Here is a 16,261-nt window from a genome sequence, read left to right on the forward strand (position 1 = left end):
CGGGGGCGGCGGGAAACTTCCCCGTCGGCGGGGCGCCCCACCTCGCGCACTTCCTCCGGCCGCGCAGACTTCCTCTTGCGCGCCGCCCGGGAGCACCGTTGCCGCCGCCGCCCGCTCGCTCGCCATGAGCCCAGGTGGGTCTCGCCTCGCCCCGCCCGCGCTGCCCCCACCAGACCGGCCGGGAGCCCTTCGCCCGCCCGCCTGGCGGCCCCGGCCGGGAGGGAGGGAGCGCGAGTAACGGCGCCTCCTGCCCCGAAGCCGGGCGCGCCCTGCCGGCCCCGCCAGCGCAGCCGCTGCGCCGCCTTGGCCCGGGCTCCCCGGGGCGCCCTGCCCGGGGTCGCTTCCCTTTGGATGGGGCGGGGGTCCCGGGCGCGCCTCTCCGCCCCGCGGAGGAGGCTCGCCGCCTTCCTTCCTTCCTTCCTTCTCCGGGGCGCCGGCGGGCGGAGAAGCCGCTTCCTCCGGAGGTCGGGAACAAACCCCGTTGGAGCCGCCCCATCGCGGCTTAGTCGGCCCGAGCGGGGCGCCGGAGTGGGGTGAAGGACCGCTCAGCCCCCGGCCTCTCCCACCCCCGCAGCCCCGCCTTTGGGAGCCGCCGGGATGCGGGAGGCAGCCGGGAGCCTGCGGGGGACTCCCGGGTCCCGAGCCGCGCAGGGCATGCCCGCTCCGTCCTCCCCACTTGGGGGGCGGTAGACTGCCCTGGCGCGGGGAGGCTCTGGAGCGCAGCCGGGCCCTTCCTTCCTGCCCCAAAGAGACGCCCCGGCCCCGCTTGAGTTCGGGCGCCGGGCAATCGCAACGTTGCGCCTCCTTTCTTGGGGGGTCGCCTTCCGCCTCGGAACCGCTCTGGGCCGGCCGAACGAGGCTGTCCCGAGCAAACGGGAGACCGTGGGCAGCCTGCGGGGGGGGCGGAGCCGGGAGGAGAGGTTCCGGGCGGGGGCCTCTTTGCCCCCAAAGCGACTGAATTAGGACTATCAAATCCCAACGGCCCAGGATCTGCTGGGCAGGAGCGGGAGATTATAGGCCCCTGGCAGGGATGCTGCTTTAGCAGAGCCGCTTTGGAACCCAGAAAGCCCCCCTCCCACCCTGGAAGCAATTGGGGGGAGAACCTCCAGAATAACAGAGTTGGAAGGGGCCTTGGAGGTCTTGTAGTCCAACCCCTGCCCAAAGAGGAAGACCCTGTATACCATTTCAGGCAAAATGGTTCCCCCCAATTCTCTGCTCCCATATTGCTCCCTCTCCCACCCAGGGAAGTTGGGGAGGGGGCACACGAAGGCTGGGGACTTCCTCCCAGCCCCCCCATTTCCCCCTCAGCTCTTCCTGGCCCACTGAAGGAGGATGGACGGCACCGGCTGATACAATCGGGCAGGTTGCCTGTTTCCTTCCCCCTTTAGCCATGGTGGCTAGATGCTGGCTAACCTTTCCTTTTTCCTAAGACCTCCTCCTGTTGCAACACACACCCCCCACCCCAAAAAAAGAAACTGAGAATGCTGACTTGCCTTTTCCGTCCCTCTTTGGGGGAGGCTGGCGAAGTTCCTTTTCTGGACTTCCCCATCGCTGAGGCCCACCGTCTGCCGGGGCCTCCTTCCTCCTGCTTGGGAGACAGGCGCTCCTGGGGGGAGTCGGAGTCCTGGGGTCCCTCGTGGTGCCCCACAAAGATTGGGGGGGGTCCCTTCCCGTCTGCTCGCGGGGGCAGTGATATCATGGAAAGAGTGCAGAGAAGAGCAACAGGGACGATGAGGAGGCTGGAGGCTCAAAGGTTCCTGGGCCTGGCTGGTCTAGGGAGGAGAAGGACCAGGGGAGGCAGGAGACCAGTTTTCCAACATTTGAGGGAGGGGCTCCCCCAGAGAGGAAGAGGAGGAAGGGGGCCAAGCTATTTTCTAGGGCACCCAAAGGCCAGACAAGGAATAATAATGGATGGAAACTGACCAAGGAGAGATTCAACCTGGAAATGAGGAGGAATTTTCTGATAGGGAGAACTATCAACCCATAGAACAGAAGTTTCCCTCGGAAGTTGTGGGAGCTTCATCCCACATCCCAAGAAGAAATTGGGCTGCCATTTGTCAGAAAGGGTATAGGGTCTCCTGCTTGGGTGAGGGGCTGGACTAGATGACCTACAAGGACCCTTCCAACTCTGTTATTCTGTTCTGTTCAGAACTGACGCACCACATAACTGACCGCTTCCATTGCATCGTCCTACAGAGTTGTCCCAGTGCCTGGGTTGGGGAGGGGGGCGCCACTGAGACGGTTCGCTGTAAGAGTGCCAATCCAGAGAGAGATGCCCCCCCCTGGGCCCGCCCTTTTATGCCCCCTCCCCACTTGCCACATCCAGCCTATCTCCCCCATATGTCCTCTCAGTCAACCAGCAAAATTCCCTCTCCAGGGCCAAAAGGCTGGGCTGGGTGGCAGACCGGGTAGTTGCAAACCCTGGTTACCTACTAGCCCTGGTTAGTTAGCCATGTGGCTCTCAGCTCACCCCTCTTGCAAAGGGCTCTTCGGCCGTGATTCCAGGCTCCCCCCCCCCCGCTTGGATGGCACTGTTAGTGCATTATAGGTTTTGGCATCCTTTTTGTGACGCTGGGGAGGGGGCTCTGCCACGCTTGGCCCCCAAGGTTGGGAGCCATGTTTATCCCGGATGCGCTCCTGGTAAAGGGAGATTCAAAGCTGGGTGGTTTTTCTTGCAGACGTTTCAGGACCCATCTAGGTAACTTCACCAGTGCTAGAAAGGAGTGGAGATGGCAGGGAGGGGGAAGGGAAAGAGGAAGACTGCGAGGTCCTTGGTGCTCTCTGAGCCGGGTGCTTTTCATACAGACATTTCGTGACCCAACTAGATGACATCATCCGTGCGATCATCATTATTAGCACTGAGGATGTTCCCTCGTTGGGTCATGAAACGTCTGCAAGAAACCTGCCCAGCTCAGAGTGCACCAAGGACCCCACAGTCATTGTTCTCCTCCTCCTCCTCCTCCCTGCAAAGCCCACTCCTTCCTGGCACTGATGATGTTGCCTAGTTGGGTCATGAAACGTCTGCAAGAAAACCACCAAGCTCAGAGTACCAGGCACGCCTTAGTCCAGCCCTGAGCTGCAAATAGTTCTTTCTGTAGATGCCCACAGGGCTGAAGGGTCCGCATTTAGGGCAGGGGTCTCCACACTCAGCCACTTTAAGACTGGTAGAGAATTCTGGTAGAGAATTCTGGGAGAGCTGGCTGGAGAATTCTGGGAGTTGAAGTCCACCAGTCTTAAAGAGGCCCAGGTTGGACACCCCTGAACTTAGATGACCCTTCTGGTCTCTTCCAACTCTATCATCCCTGGCTGGCTGTAGAATTCTGGGAGTTGAAGTCCACAGGTCTCAAAGTGGCCGAGTTTGGGGACCCCTGATTTAGGGAACGAGCCTTCCCCAAATGCAGCTCCTTCATCCAAGCCTTGCGCAGGCAGTCCTTGGCTTACGACCACAATGGAGCTCCAAGTTTTTGTTGCTAAGTGAGAGATTGGCTCCATTTGAGGGCCTTTCTTGCCACCGTTGTTCAGTGAATCGCTTCAGCTGTTCAATGACTCACACGGTCGTTAAGCAAATCTGGCTTTCCCCATTGACTCTGCTGGTCAGAAGGTCGCAAAAGGGGATCACTTGACGTCCGGGGGAACCCTCTCACCGTCATAAGTACGAGCCACTTGCCAAGCGCCTGAATTTGGCTCCTCCTGACCGTGGGGCTCCTGCCATGGTCGTAAGTGTGGGAAATGGTCCTAAGTCCCTTTTTTTCCAGGGCCATTGTCGCTTTGAGCGGTCACTAAAGGAACGGTCGTAAGTCGAGGACGGCCTGTATCTCTTCAGCAGGAACATTTGCGGCGTTTCCTGCGGTGAGTCGCCAGCCGCCTCCCCCTGCACCCCCAGGGCTGTGTGTGCCCCCCCTTTCTCCCCCCCCCCCGGTCTCTCCTTCCCGGCACAGAAACGTTTTTAAAAGGTCCTGTAAAACAGATCAATACCAAGCCCAAGAGAGCCGCGTTTGAGGCCAGCGGTGGCAGCAGCCATGAAAAGAGCTGATGTCATTGTCCACCCGGCAGCAGCTCAGGGTGGGGTGACCTTGACTGCCCCGAAGGGCCTCGGCTGCCACCTCCTCCTCCTCCCCCTCCCCCTCCTCTCTTGCAAACCTTCCTCCCTTCGAGCACTGATGATGCTCCCTAGTTGGGTCATGAAACGCCTGCCAGAAAACAAGCAAACTCAGAGAGCACCAAGGACCCCATAGTTGTCCTCCTCCTCCTCCTCCTCCTCCTCCTCCTCCTTTCTTCTTCCTCTCTTGCAAACCTCCCTCCCTCCGAGCACTGATGATGTTCCCTAGTTGGGTCATGAAACGCCTGCCAGAAAAAAAGTAAACTCAGAGAGCACCAAGGACCCCATAGTTGTCGTCCTCCTCCTCCTCCTCCTCCTCTTCCTCTTCCTCATCCTCCTTTCTTCTTCCGCTCTTGCAAACCTCCCTCCCTCCTAGCACTGATGATGCTCCCTAGTTGGGTCATGAAACGTCTGCCAGAAAACCACCCAGGCCAGAGAGCACCAGAGCCCCCACAGTGTCCCCCGCTTCCTCCTCCCCAGGAAGCCCCCGCCTGCCAGGACCCTCCTTCCGTCCTAACTCTTGAACCCGGGGCCCGCATCATCCCAGCCTCAACTGGCCCCGTCCTGATCCCAGCTGGACTGGGAAGGAGAAGAAAGGCTCCTGGTGAGGAGTCCCAGGGGTCGGACTTCAGCTGAGTTCCGTGATGCAGCCATGGTGGGTTGTAAACCACAGTGGGTCCTATCTTAGGTTAGCATCCTTCCCCTGGGGAGGGGAGGGGCTTCGTCCTGCCATCCCCTGAATACGGGGGAGGGGGGTGCCCAGGGCATCCAGGCACCCCCAGGGCTGCCCCCGTGGGAACCAAATGGGGCCTTGAATGGCTTGGTTGCCTTTGGCAACTCAGGATTTCTGGGGGTCCAAAACCCGCCCAGGTCCCCCTTTGCTCTGAGGCTGAGCGGAGGGACAAGGGTTGGGGCAGCCGCCCATCCTCTGAGGGGGGCAGCCCGAAGGTCAAAGGTCGTGCTTGGGAACCCCCCCCAAAAAAAAGCCATTGCAGTTTTTAAGAGGCAGAAAGGAAGATTCGCCCCGAGACACACCAAGCCACCAAGTGAGCGTCGTGCCATAGAAGAGAAAACCCTGTGGTGGGTTTGGCCCCCAGACCTACTGGCTGTTTTTGGGGCACAGTGCAAACCTGGGTCTCCAGGGAAAGGCCAAGTGGACCTCCGCCTGAAAAAGGTGGCCGGGCACCTGGGTTAGTCCTGAGCAGCTTTGGGGGTCTCCTTGCCCAGGGGGGCTGCCTGCCGAGTTCTCCCCTTGGACTAGCCAGGAGAAGGGGGTCCTCAGGGAGGAGGGGGAAGATTGGGGGCTCCTCAATGCTCTCTGAGTTTTCTTATAGATGCTTCAGGATCCAAGTAGATAAGATCTTCAGAGCTAGAAGGGGGGGGGGAGAGGAGGAGGAGGAGGAAGAGGAGGGGGAGGGGTCCTCGGTGCTCTCTGAGTTTGGCTGGTTCTTGCAGACCTTTCATGACCCAACTAGGGAACCTCATCTGTGCTAGGAGGGAGGGAGCAGCCTGATCAAGGAAAGACCAAGGACACGCCCACCAACCCTGACAGGGCAGAGAGCACGTCCCCCTCCCTCCTAGCACGGATGAGGTTCCCTAGTTGGGTCATGAAACGCCTGCAAGGAAACAACCAACCAAGCTCAGAGGGCCCTAAGGGTGCCACAGTCTCCTCCTCCTCCTCCTCCCCATACACCCCACTCCCTTCCAGCACAGATGAGGTCGCCTAGTTGGGTCATGAAAGGTCTGAGAGAAAACAACCCAGGTCGAGGAGGTGGACGCTGTGGGCTCCTCGGTGCTCTCTGCCTTCGGCAGTTTCCTTGCGGACGTTTCTTGACCTAACTAGGGAACCCCATCAGTGCTGGGCTGAGCTTGGAGCCCAGAAGCTGCCAATCTGCCAGCGGGAAGAGCTGGCCTCTGCCACTCCGGGAGGGGAAGTGGCCCGGCCACATCATTTGCATGGCCCCAAAGGTGTGGCAAGAGAGGAGCGGCTTGCGCCATCTCAAATGGATCCTGATGACTCAGGTTCCTGGCAAGGGAAGACAAAGGCGTTTGTGGGGAGGGCGGGGGGGCTCAGCCCCTTTGCATAGCATTTGCACACAGCTGCAGCCTGTGCGTAAACGGGGTGGGGGCAGAGGAGGAACCGCCTCAAAGGTGCCTCTGGGGGACCCCAGAGCTTGCAGGGGCTGGGAGCAGCCTGGCCGGCCCACCCTGGCCTCGTTTCGGGCCAGGCATTTGGAGAAACTGGCGGGGTTGGTGAAGTTGGGCAAGAGACGCTGAGCCGCTCCGGAAACAGACTCGGGCAGGGCCTCCTGGGGGGTGGGGGGCAGGAGGGGGTCCTCTTGGCTGCACCTCCCGGGAAGAAGCCGGGAGTCCCGAGCTCCCTGCGCAGGGAGGGGAAGTGCTGGGGGACGTTGGAGAAAAGAAAAGGCTCTGCTCTAGGCCCTTAGGGGGGAGGGGGCTCCTCCAGAGCCCACCCTGGAATTGGGATCTGCCAGGAAGACCTGCCCTCCGCCCCCCCACCCCCCGGCATCTGGGGACACTGAGCCACGGGGAGGAGGTCAGGTTCAGACTGAAACGGAGTCAGCAGGGCATCAGAGACTATTTCATGGGATGACGGATGAAATTTACATCCCCTCCATCCAACTGGACGCTGGACCCTCTTGCAATATCCAGGCGCAGGTCATCCTCATTCATTTAGTGACCGGATGGAATTGCAATGGCACTGAAAAAAGGAACTTCGGAACGGGCTCTTGGTTTGGCTCCGAGCCGGCCAATTCAGCTGCAAAAGTGGTGTCACCATTCGAGGAGATGCCGTCGGTGCCCTTGGAATGGTGCTCGTGTGTCCGAGCGCCGGCCTTGCGGTGCCTTTTGACACGATGCAAATGGGTGAACGTGGTTTGTTCTGAGTCGGGACCTGATTTCAAACAGACGAGCACAACTCACAGCGCCCTGACGGCGTCTCCTCGAATGGTGACGAAACATTTTCAGCCCAACTGCCCAGCTCAGACCTCAAACCAACAACAGCCCAGCCTCCCACCCGAGCTCCTAACATTCAAGTACCTGTCAATGACTTTGGACCGTTTTTCACGTTTACGGCCATTGCAGCATCCCGATGGGCCGTGGGACCAAACTTCGTCCACTTGCAAAGTGGCCTATACTTATGACGGTCGCAGAGTCCTGATGGGTCACGGGATCATCCCCTTTTCTGACCTTCCCAGCCAGCTCCCAACGAGCGAAGTCAGTGGGGGGGGGGGGGGGCGGATTCACTTAACAACCATTGCCCCCAAAACATGATAAAATTGGGCACGACTCTCTGAACAACCACCTTGCTTAGCAGCGGGAATTCTGGCCTCTGTTGTGGTTGTAAATCGAGGACTCCGTGTGTAGGAACAAACAACAGTAAGGCAGGAGAAGAGCTGAGCCCTCCCCGGCCTGAAAAGGTGCCTCTTAACGCTTGTGCATTCGGTTCTTCTCGCCTAAAGGTTTTCAAAACCTGACTTTTCCCACCACTGAGAAAAGGGTCCCGGGGGTGGGGGTGGGGTGGGGCTTCCTCCTTCCCCGGTGATGAGGCGGGAGGGGGCTTCCCTGTTGACTTCCTGCCTGGGGCACCAAGCCGCCTTCCGCTCTCCCAGCGTGTTTAGCTTCCTGTTTAGCTTTCTGCAAACGGCTCTTCACTTCCGCTTCTCTCTCACGCTCCCCACACCCACCCTGGGCCCCTCCCTTGGCAGGCGCGATGGGAGGGGGCCAGGGGCAAGCAACTGGGGGGCTCCCTTCCTCTTTGGGGCCCAAAGGGCCAGAGGTTAAAACGGGGAGGGTCTCCGGGAGCCTCTTTCCCGATTCCCCCAGTCAGCAAAAAGCAGCAGCTTTGGGGCAGAGCGACTGGCTCCACGCGACGCTGCGTCTCCCGAAAACTTCCGGCCTTTTAGTCAGATAGAGAGGCAGTCCACGACTTACGAGCACAATTCAGCCCAAAATGCCCATTGGTGAGCGAGACAGTCGCTGAGTGAATTCTGCCCCATTTGATGACCCCATTTAAATGAATCAGGCCAGTTCCTAAAGCGGTAACACCGTCGTTAAGTGAATCTGGCTTCCCCATTGGCTTTGCTCATCCGAAGGTCGCAAGAGGGGATCCCAGGACATCCCGGGAGACAGTGACCGTCATAAATACGAGTCAGTGGCCAAGCGTCTGAATTTGGATTTTGGGAATGCTGTTAATGGTCATAAGTGTGAAAAACGGTCTTAGGTCACTTTTTCCAATGCTGTTGTAACTTTAAATGGTCACTAAATGAAAGGTTGTAAATTGAGGACTCCTGAATTTGTTGAGAAATGGGGCTCCTAGAGCGGGGCTCTCCAGCCTGGGCCACTTTAAAACTTGTGGGCTTCAACTCCCAGAATTCCTCAGCCAGTCAGCCAGTCATAAAGTGGCCCAGGTTGAAGACCCCTGGCTTAGATGGCCCTTCTGGTCCCCTCCAACTCTATCATTCCTGGCTAGCTGAGGAATTCTGGGAGTTGAAGTCCACAAGTCATAAACTGGCCCAGGCTGGAGACCCCTGACTTAGATGGCCCTTCTGGTCCCCTCCAACTCTATCATTCCTGGCTGGCTGGGGAATTCTGGGAGTTGAAGTCCACAAGTCTTAAAGTGACCACGATTGGAGACCCCTGTCCTAGAGTTCTGCTGAGTTTTGGTACCACAGTCCAACATGTCCCTATGGTGCAAATAGAGGGAAAGAAAAGGAAGGAAGGAAGGAAGGAAGGAACGAAGGAAGGAAGGAAGGAAGGAAGGAAGGAAGGAAGGAAGGAAGGAAGGAAAGAAAGAAAGAAAGAAAGAAAGAAAGAAAGAAAGAAAGAAAGAAAGAAAGAAAAGCCATTTCTCTGTCCAGTCTGCTGTGACTCCCAACAATAGAGTTGCCCCCCAACTCTGGGGAGCAAAGCCACCACTGGCAAAGGGCATCTGGAAGCCCAGCGCAGCCTGTAGACCCCTGGGGTTAGGGGGAGCTGGTGCAAGTGGGGCGCAGAAAGGAGGCTCCCTGCCCAGGAGAGCAAAGCCCCACGGATTCTTCTTCTTCTTCTTCTTCTTCCCAGAAGTCAGACAAGGGCACTTCCGTTGGTGGGAGACAATCAGGAAGAACCGGGGGGCAGGAGAGCAGCCTTCCAGCCTTTTTGAGGGGCTGCCCGAAGAAGAACGAGGTCCACCTCTTCTCCAAAGCCCCAGAAGAGGCAGGAGAAGAAGCAACGGGTGGAAACTCATCCAGGAGAGAAGCAACCGGGAACTAAGGAGGAATTTCCTGAACAGGGAGGACAACTAAGCAGTGGAACTTCTAGCTTGCTGTTAGAAGCTGTCGGGTTTTCATCCCTGGAGGCTTTTAAGAAGAGGCTGGACAGCTGTTTGTCCGGAATAGGACAAGGCCTTCTGCTTGAGCGGGGGTGGGACTAGAGGACCTCCCAGGTCCCTTCCAACTCTGTTACTCTATCAAATTCTGTGGATTCGGGTCCCTCGGGTCTTCCAATGGTGCCGCCCTCACAACTGTGACTTCCTTCCACCCCCGTCAGCCTTAAAGTCTCCTCTAGAGAGCTGGGCCCTCACGTCCTGTCTAGGAAGTAGGATCACTGGAACTTGGTCCCTGGGGCTCAAATCACAACTCTGGGTTGGGTTGATTTCATTTGGCTTATTTTCTTGGCTGACCCTTCCTTCCTTCCTTCCTTCCTTTCCTTTCTTTCTCTCTCTCTTTCTTTCCTTTCTCTCTCTCTTTTCTTTCTTTCTTTTTCTCTTTCTTTCCTTTCTTTTTCTTTCTTTCCTTCCTTCCTTCCTTTCCTTTCTTTCTCTCTCTCTTTCCTTTCTTTCCTTCCTTCCTTTCCTTTCTTTCTCTTTCTTTTTCTTTCTTTCCTTTCTTTCCTTCCTTCCTTCCTTTCTTTCCTTTCTTTCTTTCTTTCTTTCCTCTCTTTCCTTCCTTCCTTCCTTTCCTTTCTTTCTCTCTCTCTTTCCTTTCTTTCTTTCCTTTCTTTCCTTCCTTCCTTCCTTCCTTCCTTTCTTTCTTTTTCTTTCTTTCTTTCCTCTCTTTCCTTCCTTCCTTCCTTCCTTCCTTCCTTCCTTCTTTCTTTCTTTCTTTCTTTCTTTCTTTCTTTCTTTGTTTCTTTGTTTCTTTGTTTCTTTCTTTCCTCTTTCTTTCCTTCCTTCCTTCCTTTCTTTCTTTCTCTCTTTCCTTTCTTTTTCCTTCCTTCCTTCCTTCTTCCCCTCCCTTCCTTCCCCTCTTCTTTCCAGACTTCCGTCTTTACAACCTTCCTTCCTTCCTTTCTTTCTTTCTCTCTTTCCTTTTTTTCTTCTTCCTTCCTTCCTTCCTTCCTTCCTTCCTTCCTTCCTTCCTTCCCCTCTTCTTTCCAGACTTCCTTCTTTACAACCTTCCTTCCTTCCTTCCTTCCTTCCTTCCTTCCTTCCTTCCTTCCTTCCTTCCTTCCTTCCTTTCCTTCCTTCCTTCCCTTCTTTCCAGCCTTCCTTCCCTTCCCCTCCCTCCCTCCCATCCAGTCATTCAACATAGGAACTAACCATCAGGCACCTAACATTTCCAGAGACATAAATCACTCATGTAAGAGCCGCTAAAGGAGGGGGGGTCACGATGCCCCCACCCATCTGCCACAAGGCTTGTTCAAGTCTCTTTCGATTTGCTGTAAAACTGTCACCACACCCAAACGGCCTCCGCCTGGAAACGCTTACAAGCTGATTTCACGCCCAAGGCGTGCCGGCACAATTCACAGGGAAAGAAAAAGGGGACCAAAGCTTTTGCACGCGGTGGTTGTGCCTTTTTTTCTCGTTGCGGTGCAATCAGGGAAGCTTTCTGCAAACCGATGGCGTGAATTGGGCTGCGGTCGAGCTGCACAGCCTTTTGTCGCTTTGAGAAAAGCCCCGGGGGGGGGGGACGGGGGGGGCGGCTCACCAGGGAAAGCTGGATGGGGCCGCCGTCCAAAATCCAGGAGAGCCGCTTTCAAGCTGGGCTGGACAGGCTGGGCGAGAACTGACCAGCCAGCTCAGCCTAAAGGCAGGTCATCCAACCTCGGCAACTTTTAAGTCTTGTGGACTTCAACTCCCAGAATCCCCCAGCCAATGTAGCTCAGGGATCAGCTTGGCTCTTCAGACAAGGAGTCTCCAAACTCAGCAACTTTAAGACTTGTGGACTTCAACTCCCCTCAACTTGGCTGGGGGATTCTGGGAGTTGAAATCCACAAGTCTTAAAGTTGCCAAAGTTGGACTGCCGGTCTAACCATTTGCGGCTCCCGCCTTGAACAGAGAGCAGGAAATGAATCAGGTGCCGCCCCACATTGAGGAAGACTGCCAGACCTATTGTAACTCCAAATGGTCACTAAAGAAATGCCTGCAATTCGAGGACTACTCGTACATGCAGCCTTAGACCACCCACCCACCCGCCGTCTCTGCCAGTGTCATGTTTCCAAGAGGTGAAATCCATTTAAAAAGGAAAGAGCCAAGTCCGTCTTCCAAAACAATTTCTTTTATTTAGGTAAAGCCTCAAATTGGCCAAGTCTGTTGTCATTCCGGATCTGACCCAACCCGGAATTACACCACGTAATATTGGAAGTTAGAAACAGCCCCCAAAATTCCCATTCCCCAAATAGAAGTAAATCAACGTTTGCCTGGTGTCCTCAATCTCCACCTCCAGGTCTCAGCAGGGCCGGCTTTTGTTCCCACGGGAAGAAGAACCACCTAGCCTCAACAACTCTCTCTCGCTCTACTCCTCCCTCCTTAGGAATGTGGCAAACCCCAAACCCTCCCCCTCCCCATAAACAGCAAAGGGAAAGAAAGGAATTTATAATAAGGCTAAATAAAATGGGTACCAGTAGGTCAATTTGGGGCCTGACCGCCAGGCTCTTCCCAGCCTCTCCTAATTTGGCGTCTCCCGCAGGTCGCTGAGCCCGAGAGCCCCGTGGGGGGAGCCGCCACCGCCGCCATGCAGAGCATCAAATGTGTGGTGGTGGGCGACGGGGCAGTGGGCAAGACCTGCCTGCTCATCTGCTACACCACCAACGCCTTCCCCAACGAGTACATCCCCACCGTCTTCGACAACTACAGCGCCCAGAACACGGTGGACGGCCGGACGGTCAACCTGAACCTGTGGGACACGGCCGGCCAGGAGGAGTACGACCGCCTGCGCACCCTCTCCTACCCGCAGACCAACGTCTTCATCATCTGCTTCTCCATCGCCAGCCCGCCCTCCTACGAGAACGTCAAGCACAAGTGGTACCCGGAGGTCTGCCACCACTGCCCCGACGTGCCCATCCTCCTGGTGGGCACCAAGAAGGACCTGCGCAGCAACCCGGAGGCCCTGAAGAAGCTGAAGGAGCAGAGCCAGCTGCCCGTCAGCCCCCAGCAGGGCGCCAGCCTTGCCAAGCAGATCCACGCCATCAGGTACCTGGAGTGCTCGGCCCTCAACCAGGAGGGCATCAAGGAGGTCTTCACCGAAGCCGTCCGGGCCGTCCTCAACCCGGCCCCGCCCAAGCCCAAGAAGGCCTGCCGGCTGCTTTGAAGGGCGGGCGGGGGCGGGCTGCCCTCTGCGTATGCCCAGGCGTCCTCTCGCTCTTGCTCTCTCCCTGCTTGCCCAAACTCTGCTTCCTAGGAGGGATCAAGGACCGGCTCGCTCAGCCCCCAGGGCCCTCTCCCTGCACGGGGGAGCCAAGGCCGGGGGGACCGGCCCGCCGCTTACGACCAGACTTCCCACAGCTAAGAAGTGGGGTTGCTAAATGAGCCACACCTGATTATTTGGGACCGGGGGGGCTTTTTTGCCACGGTTGTTAACCAACAGCACTTAGACTAACAACCCCTCATTACAACCCCTTTACAAGACTCTCTGGTGGGTTTTACAGCCAGCGCTATCTAACCAACGGAGTTGGAAAGGACCTTAGAGGTCTTCCAGTCCAACCCAACAATCTGGCTCCTCCTCTTATTGATCTGAGAGAGATGTAAGGCTGAGTCAAACCTTAAGCCGGTCAAGATTGAACTCCTGGCGATGGGCAGTCTCGGTCTGCCTTCTCCCCACTGGGCCTCCAGGGTGAAGTGAATCCCTGCCGTTAGTCAACGTCAGGCAGTTGTTAAGCGAATCTGGCATCCCCATTGACTTTGCTTGTTAGAAGCCGGCTGAGAAAGTCACGCAGGGTGATCGCGTGGCCCCGGGATGCCACCATTGCCTTCCACCCATGGGGATTTGGATCGGGTGGGCCTGGGGATGCTGGGATGGTCATAAGAATGGGGACTGGTCGTAAGTCGCTTTTTGCAGTGCTGCTGCCACTTTGGTGGTCGCTAAATGAAGGGTGGTAGGTAGAAGAATTGCCGGTTCCCCCCAGCTCTGCAAACCTTCCGGTCTCCTGGACGACGGTGCCAAGGAGATGCGCCCAGAGGGGCTTTTCCAAGAGGCAGCTGGATTTCCGGTGTTTTTTTTTCTTCTTCCTTGAAGACGTTTCGCTGCTTCTCATCCGAGAAGCTTCATCGGAGCCGTAGCAAAACGCCTTCGAGGAAGAAAAAAAGGACGTCCGGCTGCCTCTTGGAAAAGCCCCCCTGGGACCCCCGGAGAAGCTCCCGAGAGGAAGAAGACGGGCCCATCCCAGCCGCCGTTCCCTGCTCTTCCCGGGCGGAGGTGCCAGGCGGAGATATCCACTCCTGCTCCTGGGACCGCTTGGCAGGAAATGCGCCCCAGGAGGGCGAGGAGGGAGCGGAACCTGCCGTGCCCCCCCACCGGCCCTCAGCACGGCCCGGCCAAAGGGTCCCTCGGACGGCTGAGGGAGGCCGGGGAGCCCTGCAGAATGGAAACACGGCAGAGTTTGGGCAGCTGCCAGGCGAGGGGCCCCCTTTGCCGCCTCCACATCCTGTTTACCAAGGAAGCGCTCCGTTTTCAGGGGCCCCTGCCTTTTGCGGGCTCCCCGCTCCCACGGCCCTCCTCCTCCGCCGCCGCCGGAAGGTTTTGCAGCCTGGGCCCTTCCTCGGCTGCCTCCCCCTGCCAGAGGGAGTGGAGCATCCCCTGAGCATGTCAAGAGAGAGAGAGAGAGGGCTCCCCTCCACACAGCCACCGAAGGCAGCCGGCTCCTGCACCCGCTTCGAGGGGAAGAACGGAGGAGGGGATACCAGAAGACCCCAGACCCGGACGGTTCCCTCCCCCCCCACCCCTCAGTTCCAAGCTCTCGGGCTCTGGGAGGCCCTTGGCGAGGCCCGGCCTTTGGTCGGCTGGGCTCCACCTTCCTAGGGACTAGAAACTTGCTGGAATGAAGTCAGGATACTCAGGATTCTCCATGCTCAGGTAGACTTTCAGACGTCCGTGCTGGATCATCCCTCCGGGGGTTTTATCTTCATCAGGAAGAGCTGTGGGGGTCTCGCTGCCCGAACCCCCCTGCCCTCATTTCCTCCTGCTCCCGTCCAGCTCACCGTGATCAGGAGCAGTGGCCTCCGCCGCCTTTGGCCTGGAAGACTCGGGCAGGGTGGGGGGGGGGCTCATCCTGTGTTGATTTCCCTGCACCAGGGTCCTTTTGTCACCCTCCCCCCACCCCCAATAAAAATGGCAACTTCCCCCCGTGTCTTTCAGGCTCCTTCCCAGGTGGATGTGGGGTCTGCCTTATCCAGGGCTCTGGGACAGCTTCATGCGAGGGAACCGTTCTCTAGAGCGGGGGTCTCCCACCGTGGCCCCTTTAAGCCTGGAGGACTTCAACTCCCAGAATTCCTCAGCTAGCCAAGAATGATAGAGTTGGAAGGGACCAGAAGGGTCATCTAAGTCAGGGGTCTCCCACCGTGGCCCCTTTAAGCCTGGAGGACTTCAACTCCCAGAATTCCTCAGCTAGCCATGAATGATAGAGTTGGAAGGGACCAGAAGGGTCATCTAAGTCAGGGTCTCCAACCCCTTTAAGCCTGGAGGACTTCAACTCCCAGAATTCCTCAGCTAGCCATGAATGATAGAGTTGGAAGGGACCAGAAGGGTCATCTAAGTCAGGGGTCTCCAACCCCTTTAAGCCTGGAGGACTTCAACTCCCAGAATTCCTCAGCTAGCCATGAATGATAGAGTTGGAAGGGACCAGAAGGGTCATCTAAGTCAGGGGTCTCCAACCCCTTTAAGCCTGGAGGACTTCAATTCCCAGACTTCCCCAGCCAGCCTTTTTTTGACCCCTTACTCCTCAGGCCCCATAGTCAGAGCCTTTAGGCCAGGGTCCTGGAGACCCTTTTTTCATGCCCAGGACCCCTCTGAGAGTGGTGCCAAATCTCTGGACCCTCCTCATACCTTGAACGCCTTTAAGCGCGCATAATGCTAAAAGCCAGCTTTGCTGGCTGGGGAATTCTGGGAATGGAAGTCCACCAGGCTTAAAGGGGCCAAGGTTGGAGACCCCTGCCCTGGAGCTTGTCCTTTCTCAATATTAGCAATAATACCAATCATAATGCGGCAGTAATAATATATGAATAATATCTCATTGTCCCACAAAAAGGGGTCCCATTCCCTTATCCAGCTGTGCACGGGGTCTGGCCAGCTGCAAGGACAGAGGTCAAAGCCTGATTCTGCTTCTGTGCTGTGAGTGACAGCTTCAGCCAGGGCTCTGGGGGTCACTGCTCCTGCCCAGGGAGGTTCCATCGAGGGCCCCGGGGCTCCTTCTCGGGTGCCTCGATGAAGAATCAAGCCTTTGATGGATTGGTTGCCTTTGGGCTGGGCGGCTTGAGAGGGAGGTCGGCCAATGCAGGATGGGGAAAGGGCGGGCCCCGGCCCCAAAAGATTTCAGTCTGGGGAGGGGTAGATGGGGGGGGCAGCCCCTATAATACTTTCCCCAGGTTGAACCTCGACTCAATGCTGTCATCTGGAGGCTTTGCTCCACAAGGTTGGTTTTGATCACCTCCTGGAAGGTGGATTTTGAACTCAGGACCAACTAGGTCTCCTCCTTAAAATTGGCCCCTGAAGCAGGTGGGATTCTGGGAGTTGAAGTCCACAAGCTGTCACCTTGGAGGCCTCTGCAGAGATGTTCTCCTTCAAAAGGGGATGAGAAGCTGTGGGGCATTTTGGTTCCCCACCACTGCAGACGTAACCGGACCCCAAGGCGGCTGGAAAGGGCCGTCAGCTAACCAGGCTGGAGGAGCCGCACTTCTCGGGGCTGACCGGCAGCTTCTGGGCCACGTCTACCTACCTTCAGGCCGGC

At 57.2% G+C, this 16,261-nt stretch overlaps 2 protein-coding genes across 2 annotated transcripts in view; one reads left to right on the plus strand and one right to left on the minus strand.

The window, feature by feature from the left end:
* On the plus strand, positions 1-14,657 carry RHOG (ras homolog family member G). Its single transcript, XM_026721629.2, has 2 exons — positions 1-134; positions 12,010-14,657. The coding sequence occupies exon 2, from the start codon at positions 12,055-12,057 to the stop codon at positions 12,628-12,630; it is 576 nt and encodes a 191-aa protein (XP_026577414.1). The 5' UTR covers positions 1-134; positions 12,010-12,054; the 3' UTR covers positions 12,631-14,657.
* PGAP2 (post-GPI attachment to proteins 2) overlaps positions 14,299-16,261 on the minus strand; it is a 14,042-nt gene continuing 12,079 nt past the window's right edge. Inside the window, exon 5 of the mRNA XM_087936875.1 lies at positions 14,299-14,423. Coding sequence (XP_087793001.1) covers positions 14,341-14,423 — 83 coding nt within the window. The 3' untranslated portion in view covers positions 14,299-14,340. The remainder of the gene's footprint in view (positions 14,424-16,261) is intronic.

This window comes from Pseudonaja textilis, chromosome 7 (assembly GCF_049901715.1).
Source record: "Pseudonaja textilis isolate UNSWEBS1 chromosome 7, rPseTex1.2, whole genome shotgun sequence".
NCBI lineage: Eukaryota > Metazoa > Chordata > Lepidosauria > Squamata > Elapidae > Pseudonaja > Pseudonaja textilis.

Bases quoted from the DNA above. Each gene is read 5' to 3' on its own strand.
- RHOG (XM_026721629.2), top strand. From the start codon at position 12,055: ATGCAGAGCATCAAATGTGTGGTGGTGGGCGACGGGGCAGTGGGCAAG.